The 11,354-nt window shown below is 42.8% G+C and overlaps 1 protein-coding gene across 1 annotated transcript; it reads right to left on the bottom strand.

Annotated features, from left to right (window-relative positions):
* Positions 1–777: 777 nt before the first annotated feature.
* On the bottom strand, positions 778–9,279 carry ccr6a (chemokine (C-C motif) receptor 6a). The gene is made up of 2 exons (XM_085246611.1): positions 9,026–9,279; positions 778–3,558 (listed from the first exon to the last, which is right to left on the bottom strand). Exon 2 carries the CDS (start codon positions 3,506–3,508, stop codon positions 2,345–2,347), a length of 1,164 nt encoding a protein of 387 aa, XP_085102737.1. The 5' UTR covers positions 3,509–3,558; positions 9,026–9,279; the 3' UTR covers positions 778–2,344.
* Positions 9,280–11,354: the final 2,075 nt, after the last annotated feature.

Genomic DNA, 11,354 nt, shown 5'->3' with positions numbered 1-11,354 from the left:
ATGATCACGGACAGTCATGCGCTCAACGGCAGCACATTTACATCAATTACACAGTGCACACAGATGTATAGGATACACACACTTAAGTCAAGCGTACTCATATTAGTAAATATGCACACACATAATCAGACTCATTTTTTTTCTCTCCTTCTCTCTATTTACGAACAAGTGATGTATTCTCTCCAACTGTCTAAGCGACACACACAGTGGCCTCTATACCTCGGGGAGTGGTGGGGGGAGATAGGCCTCCATAAGGCTATCTCCCCCCACCACTCCCCCTGCCAGTGGCAGACGCCCTCAGACATCGGTGCATTGGTGGTTCTTGGTGTCTGGGGATGGGCGTCCAGGTACACACCGGCTCACTCCTGGTGGCTGCTAGTTGGGGCCTGGAGCCTGGGGCTCACTCGGGGCCCTTTGGGGGGTGGGGTGCCCTCGGCCTCTGGGCCTGGGGCTCGGTCACTCTGGCACAGCTGGCTGCCGGCGGAGCTCACAGGCACGTCACTGCAACACTGCATTATACAATAAAATAATGTGATTAATACATAAGTAAAAGAAATTCCTATACAGCCATAGTCCTGTTTTTGTGGAGTCTAATTCTGCAAAGAGTCTGAACATTGAGGTCATGCCGTAACTCAGCTGAGTGCAACAAAGTACTCCTTTAAAAGTATTTTGTTGCACTCCTTTAAAAGGAAATCAGTAAACGTCCTTTAAACACCAGAGCTTTAAATCCCATTAAAGCCACAGAGACGTTAAAATAAAAACTCAGACTCGTAGAAATAGACGAAATAAACTGCATTTATTCTGAAAGGCACAAATCTGACAACTGAGCTGTAATGTTACATTCAAAGGATACATTGGGTGTCATAAAAATAAACCCAGGCACGAACAGTTAAAAAAAAAGAATGAGAGGAATTGCAACAAATAAGAGTTGGATATGAAGAAAAGCAGAGTTTTTGAAATGTTTGAGCCTTGAGACAAAATTAAAACTGAAAACCTGTATTTCATCAGGGCTTAAATGAGGATGTGAAAACCTCTGAAAAGTTTCAATTCTTAATCCTGGAAATCACCTGTGAGCAGATTAGGATTACACATTCACGTCAATGCAGACTACTTGCACAGTTCTGATATAAATGAAATGACAAACAGCAAATTAACATTAAAAAAAAATTCTTAGGTACAAAATTTTAAAAAGGGATTGAAAACATGCCTGTAATGTGGGTGATGGAGCCTATCAGCTGTTATTTGTTGGTAGGTTTTAATGGTCAATGTCCAGTTAGTCTGCTGAGGAACCTTCTAACAGGTCAGGGGTCAGGTTTAGGCTCATCCCTTATATGGATATATTTTACTGTGTGACACACTTACATGACAGAATCACTGTAACATTGATCATCTGGCTGGAACACAACCAAACTCTAAGCCTGACCCCTGACCCTGATGACCAGTACTCCACGCAATGCCAGCCATCTTTTATTAATCTGCATTGATGGGTGGTGGCTGGCAGCGATATGAGTAAAAACAGTTCATTAAAAGTTTTCACAAAGCAATCACAGACATTGTCACCAGACAAGGAGCTAGAAGGTGTTGGTCTGATGACGAGTTTACTACAATGAGCTGATCAGGTGTGTTGGGGATTGGACAATCCCCCTCACTCTTAATTTGAAAATTCATGTGCTCGCTGTCGGGGTTCCTGGTACAGATGGTCCGATTAGAGTGGGTTTAGTTCTGGTTCTGCTCTTGAGGGTCTCTCTAACCAGAAAGTGCAGCAGGTGGAGAACTGGTTCATGAGCAGAACCAGGACCAGGGGGCGTAGTTCAGCTGTGGGAGGAGGGACTCACTGGAGAGGCAGCTGATTATTGCTGCCTATGCAGGTCACATAGCTATTTTACCTGAGCACAGGAATATTTCAGGTGTGCAGGACTACACATCAGAGCCTGTTGCATCCTTTCTGGACCTTCAGAAGACAGGAAACACTCAGCCTGTTGGGAAGTTTCCAGTCGCTATCAGTCTTTTCAGGAACACATCAGTCAGAGAAACTCTTCAAGGTTATTTTTATCCTCGCTTAGAGCTCATCATCTGCAGCTGCAGGAGATGTTGAGCTCTGGGCTTCAATTGTGTAATACAGACAGCAGGAGGCTCTGCAGGAGACTCGTCTTCAGTCAAATGCAGGAGTTGGAATATTTCTCAATTAAAATGATGAAGTACAACAAGATGTGCAGCATGGTGTTAGATCTTTTTATCTTCAAAATATTTCACTCTGGATTAAGAATCTCGTCGGTAAAACAGAAGTGAGTCAGGAGAGGTGAGTTAGAGACTTGGAGCTTCAGAGATCAACACATGGATGTCTTCACATGGTGAAAGAAGCGCCACTGTTGCTGGACCCATCCATCGATCGACGAGTGGAGGACATGTAGAAGTCAGAGGTGACTCTGGAGAAGCGGCGTGGGGCCATGTACTTCTTTCCAAGACACCACAGGTCCCTGAAGATCCTCTTGAAGTGGTTCCTGAAGTTCACCCCTACGAAGGCGTACAGCACTGGGTTCAGGCAGCAGTGCATGTAAGCAATGGTCTGGAACACCGTCTTGGCCATCTCCAACATGTCCGCCTCACCACACGAGACCTCCTGAAACAGGCTGACCGTGTCATACAGCAGCACTATGTTGTAAGGCAGGTGGCAGATGATAAAAACGGCCACAACCACCAGCACCACCCGTACTGCTCTGTGCCGCTGGAAGTTTTTGGCCTTCAGCAGGGTGATGATGATGGCACTGTAGCAGAAGATCATGATGAAGAGTGGCAGAAAAAAACCCACGCTGATCTGGGTGCTGGGGATGCCCACCTTCACCGCAGCGGCTGTTTCTGAGTCTTTAAACTTGAACTCACAAACATGCGTTTGGTTATTAGGATCACTCAAGTGTGATGGCTCGTACCAGTTGTAGAAGTAGAAGCTGGGGACGGACACAAGTATAGCGAAGATCCAGACGATGGTACAGATGACGCGGCTGTATGACAGTGAGCGCAGTCTGAAACTACGCCGAGCCTGGACAATGGCGATGTAGCGGTCAGTGCTGATGCAGGCAAGCAGCAGCATGCCACTGTACAAGTTCACACTATAGGAGCCACGCAGCAGCTTGCAGGCCACCTGCCCCATCGGCCACGACCACTGCTCGTTGTAGACGATGAATGGCAGCGCCAGCACGAACAGCAGGTCAGCGATGGCCACGTTGAACAGGTAGATGTCAGTCATGGACTTGGTCCTCTTATAGAAGGCGTAGGTAACAATGACCAGGCTGTTTCCCACAAAGCCCAGGATGCAGATGATAGAGTGGATGTACGGGCCAATCACCTTCGCCGCACTCTGGTTGTTGGGAAATGAACAAAATCCACCGTAATCTAGGTAATCAGTGACATTATTGTCATCATTGGACGTCGACATAGGGTATGCTTGGTTTGACATATTTGTGGTGTATGACTGGTTGGACATATTCGTGGTGTATGATTGGTTGGACATCTCCGTGGGGTATGATCGGTTGGACACCAAATCCTCTGCAGAGTAGATCACTGTAAAGCAAGCAGAGAGAAAACATCAAACTACAGCACATGTGTCTGATGGACTCACAGTGAAACAAAGACAATGGCAAGAGGAAGACCAGAGAACACATGATGAAGAAGCTGTGTGAATGCTATAGCATCTTCAGTTCGCACATTAATCAGCTCTGTATTTTCATAAAAAATTAAATGAAATCCACATGTTATTCAACTACATCTCTGCAAACACTTAACAGCTAAGGGCTGGTTCAGGTGCAGGGTCACCTGAACCAGCCCTAACTACAGGGAGTGCAGAATTATTAGGCAAGTTGTATTTGTGAGGAATAATTTTATTATTGAACAACAACCATGTTCTCAATGAACCCAAAAAACTCATTAATATCAAAGCTGAATGTTTCTGGAAGTAGTTTTTAGTTTGTTTTTAGTTTTAGCTATTTTAGGGGGATATCTGTGTGTGCAGGTGACTATTACTGTGCATAATTATTAGGCAACTTAACAAAAACAAATATATACCCATTTCAATTATTTATTTTTACCAGTGAAACCAATATAACATCTCCACATTCACAAATATACATTTCTGACATTCAAAAACAAAACAAAAACAAATCAGCGACCAATATAGCCACCTTTCTTTGCAAGGACACTCAAAAGCCTGCCATCCATGGATTCTGTCAGTGTTTTGATCTGTTCACCATCAACATTGCGTGCAGCAGCAACCACAGCCTCCCAGACACTGTTCAGAGAGGTGTACTGTTTTCCCTCCTTGTAAATCTCACATTTGATGATGGACCACAGGTTCTCAATGGGGTTCAGATCAGATGAACAAGGAGGCCATGTCATTAGTTTTTCTTCTTTTATACCCTTTCTTGCCAGCCACGCTGTGGAGTACTTGGACGCGTGTGATGGAGCATTGTCCTGCATGAAAATCATGTTTTTCTTGAAGGATGCAGACTTCTTCCTGTACCACTGCTTGAAGAAGGTGTCTTCCAGAAACCGGCAGTAGGACTGGGAGTTGAGCTTGACTCCATCCTCAACCCGAAAAGGCCCCACAAGCTCATCTTTGATGATACCAGCCCAAACCAGTACTCCACCTCCACCTTGCTGGCGTCTGAGTCGGACTGAAGCTCTCTGCCCTTTACCAATCCAGCAACGGGCCCATCCATCTGGCCCATCAAGACTCGCTCTCATTTCATCAGTCCATAAAACCTTAGAAAAACCAGTCTTGAGATATTTCTTGGCCCAGTCTTGACATTTCAGCTTGTGTGTCTTGTTCAGTGGTGGTCGTCTTTCAGCCTTTCTTACCTTGGCCATGTCTCTGAGTATTGCACACCTTGTGCTTTTGGGCACTCCAGTGATGTTGCAGCTCTGAAATATGGCCAAACTGGTGGCAAGTGGCATCTTGGCAGCTGCACGCTTGACTTTTCTCAGTTCATGGGCAGTTATTTTGCGCCTTGGTTTTTCCACACGCTTCTTGCGACCCTGTTGACTATTTTGAATGAAACGCTTGATTGTTCGATGATCACGCTTCAGAAGCTTTGCAATTTTGAGAGTGATGCATCCCTCTGCAAGATATCTCACTATTTTTGACTTTTCTGAGCCTGTCAAGTCCTTCTTTTGACCCATTTTGTCAAAGGAAAGGACGTTGCCTAATAATTATGCACACCTGATATAGGGTGTTGATGTCATTAGACCACACCCCTTCTCATTACAGAGATGCACATCACCTAATATGCTTAATTGGTAGTAGGCTTTCGAGCCTATACAGCTTGGAGTAAGACAACATGCATGAAGAGGATGATGTGGACAAAATACTCATTTGCCTAATAATTCTGCACTCCCTGTATATGCTTTAGCAAAAAGGAAAATTTGAAGCCTAAGGAAGAACAAGTATTATACAAGTAATAAATGCAAGAACTAGTTTTTCAGCATCACTCTGAGACAGGATATTTCTAATGGTAATGCACAAGAGAATTTAATTCTTCTTCTTGTTTTTCAGCTCCTTTCTCTAGCCATGTGATCATGTGCATTCATCTTCTCCTATCCAAGCATCCTCCTTTGTCACACCAACCCTCTGCATCTCCTCCTTCACTAAATCCATGGACCTCCTCTGAGGTCTTCCTCTTCTCCTCCTGCCTGGGAGCTCCATCTTCATCATCTTTTTTCCAATATATCCAGTCTCCCTCTGCACATGTTCAAACTATCCATCACAGCAAGTCTCACTACTGTTTTCAAACCCACCCTTTAATTCTAGCCTGCTCTTCCTTCTCTCTTTCTCATGCATGTATGATGTGAATAAGTATTGGTCGCAGCATTGAAACCTGTGGGTCTCCATGACTAACGCTGTGTGTGATGACAACTCTGTTTTTTGGAGTCTATCAGAGAGAAACGACTCAAACCAGCGCAGTGTTTCTTTTTAACACCAGCGTTTTATTGCAGTGAAACTCTAGGAGCACTAAGATGAGTTCACTGTCCAAGGCTGTGAGACAGTGGAAAGCAGCCTGAGCTGGAAATCCACAGAACTGCCTGTGGATCCCAGACACGTCATCCTAAATTACCAACTCCAAGAACTAAGTGCCACACTATTACCATAACTTTAACCTGAAGCAGGCATGTTTCCGGCTGATGAAACAGCATTTCAAAATACCACAGTGACTCTTCTTATTCATTAATTTAAACACTGTTTTTGGTGACTTTGATGCAAACACAGTGACAAAGCTTCACAGTGGGTGTAAGCTTATTTCTTTGAAACGTCCCATTGTCCACTTGAATGCTCTAAATGTTCCCATTTTCCCATAATCTCCCTCTTAAGAATCTGAAGAATGAGTTTTATCTCATTTTCATGTTGCCGTTGCTGTTCTCTGCATGTGTTATGTTCATGTTCCTGCACTGTGATGTGATCATTGTTGTGTCATTGTAAACTAGGCAGAACTCTGCGAGGCTCCTGGCCCTCGTTTGGGTTCTGAGCTCAATGTGAGGCTGATGGTAAGTGTTGGTTACAGCACAGACTGAGGTGTCTGTCAGTGAGATGTTTTTGGAAACAGCTTCTGAGGAAAGTCTGGATTGATTTGTAAAGAGAAAACAGACAGTGTCAGTCACAGAAAGCTTTGAGATGTTAATGAGTGACACACTTTACAGCCTCCAGATTTCAGCGCTTGCTCTTGATCTGACTCATCCCCGCTGAGCTACGAGTCCTGAAACCTAAACGGGACTTTGACATGTTAAACGTGTGAAAGTGGTGCAGAGACCGGTTACATTGAGCTGCTGCTGCTCGTAAACTCAGATGAAGACATGCTTGTTGCAGTGCCAATGGTGTGCGCGTCACGCCATTTCAGGTGTTTGAGCTTTTGCAGGAAGTTTGCAGAAAAGAGGTCAGAAACAGCGAGTGACCCACTTCGTGCATGCATGGTTTCCCCCCTGGTTACTTCCCCCACAATCCGCAGCCAACAAACACCTACCCCTCTTATGTTCTTCTTCACATATTCACATTTTTACCTTCATATCAAATGGACTGATTCTGATTCTTATATAGCGCTTTTCTACTCTCCCGGAGTACTCAAAGCGCTCTATACAACATGCCACATTCACCCAATCACACCCATTCTCACAAGCACTGACACTAAACTGAGTGCTGTCTAACTACATTTGCACACATTCATATGGATGGATGCATCGGAGAGCGGCAAAGATTAAAGTCGAGCCGAAAGAGCCAGGTGTGTCTAACTGACAGGCTCAGGTGTGTTTTTTTATCGATGTGCTTCCTGTAAATAAGAGAACTTCCTCCTAACCTTTAGCTGCAGTTAGTCATCAATAAATGTCCAAATGTCACTAAATGCTCTATGAATGCAAGGCACGAGTCAAGTTCATTTCATGTTACCAGCTGTAATCACCCAGTGTGAGCAAAAGTAATGAAAAGTAACTTTTATTTATCATCTTTTTAATGTAATTTCATTTTTCATTTTTATTTGATGTATTTTCATTTTTATATCTTTATATTTTTACCTTTGTGTAATTTATTTATTCTGCAGTTTGCTGTATTTTATTGTATTCTTCATATTTGATTTTTATACCTTTAGTTTTCTTTTAAACTTCATTTTGTTTAATAGTCTGGTTTATTTTGTATTGTCTTCTTTTCTTTATTATAATTCTTTATCATTTGCATAGGTTAAATTAATATAACTGTATTTATTTATTGTGTTTTTAAGCTTTTGTTCTGATTTGGTATAAATAAAAAGTATAAATAAAACTAAACTGAATATAGTCTCATGTAGTCTACAGTTTTTATTTTTATCTTTATTATTTTCTTATGTTAAATTAATGCAACTATATTTATTTGAAAGTCTTGCTTTTATATTTTTATTGTGTTTTTAATTGATTTTTGATTTGACAGGTGTGTTTGTGCCTTAAATAAAGTTCAGTCAGTCCATTAATCACAGGACGGGAAATGTAATAGATTATTTGGAGTATGCGGGCAGGTGTGCTCAATGCTGGCCTGAGATCAGCTGCTGGTTTTCAGGAAGTTAATTCACAAACACCTGAGCAGGTGACAGAAAGACACAAACGAGAAGTGGCCGTTTCCCACCACTCGCACGTCCGATGTTTGGGGCAGCGTGGTGGATGAAATCGTCTGAGGTCTTCTGGACCTTTCGCTTCCCCGCAGGTGACATTTGAAATACAGGAAGTCTGAGGGGACAAATTAGAGCCGAGGGCCCTGGGAGCAGAAGTGCAGAGCAGGAACCCGAGGTGTTTGAGGAACTATTTATTTCTCCTTTAAGATCAGTTTAACCTGCACGACACAGATGCCGCATCGCCGTTCCACCAAGGCTCATGGGAAGATTTCTATTCTGCTTGTGGAGAAATGTGAGCTGGCAGTTCATGACAGCTTGGAGCTTGCCTGGGCTCGCACGTTTATACTTAGAGTCCTTCTGAGAGTAGCCACTCACCCACATTTGGGTAGGCCAGAGGTTATTGAGCGTTTCTGACAAGTGGAAAAGTTCAGGCTCCAGAAAACGTGTTAAATTGATTCTAACGGTTTTTATTTCTTTGTTTTTCAAAGTTTAAAAATCAGATAAAGTATAAACATGATATTTTCTGCTTTGATGTTTCTGTTGACAATCATTAACCTGCATCTGACGGCAACCTCTTCTTCCAGCAAGCACAAACTTTATGCTGCAGTGATTTAACGACAATGTTTCTGAGCTGCAGAGATGCTGCAAAGCTGATGGACTCAGTTTCTCTTTGATTAAACTTTGTTCTTGATGCAGTAAAGAGGAATTTACTGTGTGGTTTCTGTGCTCATGCGAGCAGCTGACAGAACGTGCCATTCAGAGGGAAACGTTGTCTTATCGATTCGATCAACAGAAAACGCCTCACTGCACCACACCTGATCTTATCTAAAAAATATCACACATTACATCATTTAACAGAGTTTAACCTCAAACTTTCTCTCATGCTGTATTGAAAAGCAGGAAAAACACACCTGAAGGTTCAAAGTGCCACCTCTGAGCTTCAGCCTCTGTTTCCAGCCTGAAATGTTGACACAGCCTGCAGAGCAATGTGGAGAAGCTGGGGTCTGACCGTTCAAGTCAGCGCTACAGCAAAAACTCCAGTCAGAGAAAACTCACAGGTGTGGCGGTGGATGATGAAGCTGGCTGCTGAGGCCACACAGGTGAAGACAAGGATGAGGAGGGCGATGATGCAGCTGCACAGCATCCAACAAACACTAAGCGCTGCAATTAAAGAGAACTACAAAGCAGTGAGAAACCCCAGTGCGAGCCTTCCTCTTTACCCTGCCCTCTGTGTGTGTGTGTGTGTGTGTGTGTGTGTGTGTGTGTGTGTGTGCCCGGCTCAGCACACATTACTGTGATGTCAGCTCTTCGTCTCAGCTTCCTCTCACAGTTTGATAAAAGAAATAAAATAAAAGTCAGAATTGTTCCATTTTTCTGCTCAAGGTCTTGTCACTTCGTCTTTACTCACACTGAACTTTATTTATATCTCCTGTGGAGACAGAGCATTATAACATTTGGGGGTCGCTGCTGTAAGATTAAAGGCTGTGTGTGTGTGTGTGTTTGCTGATAAAAATCATTTTTGTATTATCTGTTGTGTCGGTTTCCTGTTGTGGTTCCTCTCGTGCTGTGGGGGGTTAAAAGTGCCATAGCAGCATTACACATGATTTATTGTTTGTAGTTTTGCTTCGCCTCAGATGACTCTCAGACCATCAGTGACGTTCAGACTCTCAGCTTTAATATAGTTCTGCATGGACCGCTCAGCATTACAGACGTGTCAGAAACATGTAGTAACACAGTCTATGGCATCATTACATGTTTAGATTTTCTGTAAAATTACAGTGTAATTATATTTACATACAAACACATGCTGTAAGTAAGCTTTGCCCGTGTATAAACTAAGAACATCATTATAAGCTTGCATAGGCCTGCAGGTTTATTCTTTATTGGGAGGGAGAACAGTCATTACCACGTTCATATCTGTAAAAGAAAAGCTGACCTCCCTCACGCACAGCAGCAGAGTGAATATTCAATAGAGATGTAAAAAGGAAGATTCCCTCCGTAATGCGGCACACACCCTGAGGACAGACCTGCAGAGCCTGGAGAAATAGTTTGTTGCTTTATAAGAAAGCCCTCCTCAAAGCCAGAACATTCATCACTGATTGAAGAAAATAAGAACAACCCGAGGTTTCTCTTCAGCACTGTAGCCAGGCTGACAAAAAGTGAAAAAAAAAAATGACTCATAATCATCTCAGATGTAACATTACCTACAACTACTTTCAGTACCATTGATATTCATTTAGAGTCTTTCATTTAGAGGCAGTATCAACAGAATGCATAGCATACATTTTCGCTATGAATATGACACCCAACTTTATCTATCCATGAAGCCAGATAACACACACCAATAAGTTAAACTGCAGTGATGAGTATGTCTTAAAGACATAAAGACCCTGATGGCCGCTAACTTTCTGCTTCTTAATTCAGATAAAACTGAGGTTATTGTACTCGGCCCTGAATATCTTGGAAATATGGTATCTAACCAGATTCTTACTCTTGATGGCATTACCTTGGCCTCCAGTAACACTGTGAGGAACCTTGGAGTCATTTTTGACCAGGATATGTCCTTCAATGAACATATTAAACAAATATGTAAGACTGCGTTCTTCCATTTGTGTAATACCTCTAAAATTAGAAATATCCTGTCTCAGAGTGACGCTGAAAAACTAGTTCATGCATTTATTACTTTTAGGATACTTGTTGTTCCTAGAGTATTTAAAAGTAGAATGGGAGGCAGAGCCTTTTCAGGCCTCTCTTCTGTGGAACCAGCTTCCAGTTTGGGTTTAGGATACAGACACTATCTCTACTTTTAAGATCAGGCTTCCTACTTTCCTTTTTGCTAAAGTATATAGTTAGAGCTGGATCAGGTGACCATAAGTTATGTTGCAATAGGTGTGGGATTCCCATGATGCACTGGGTGTTTCTTCTTCTCTCACTATGTGTTAATAGACCTCTCTGCACTGAATCATACTTATTAATCTCTGGCTCTCTTCCACAGCATGTCTTTTATCCTGTTCTCACCCCAATCGTTCGTGGCAGATGGCCGCCCCTACCTGAGCCTGGTTCTGCCCGAGGTTTCTTCCTGTTAAAAGAAAGTTTTTCTTTCCCAGTGTTGCCAAAGTGTACAGGGGGTCATATGATTGTTGGGTTTTTCTCTGTATATGTTACTGTAGGGTCTACCTTACAATATCAAGTGCTGTGAGGCGACTGTTGCTGTGATTTGGTGCTGTATAAATAAAACGG

This window comes from Mchenga conophoros, linkage group LG15 (assembly GCF_057382185.1).
Source record: "Mchenga conophoros isolate Kocher_MC1m ecotype Shallow Benthic linkage group LG15, M_conophoros_male_GT1.1, whole genome shotgun sequence".
NCBI lineage: Eukaryota > Metazoa > Chordata > Actinopteri > Cichliformes > Cichlidae > Mchenga > Mchenga conophoros.
This window is presented reverse-complemented; position numbering and strand designations above follow the sequence as displayed.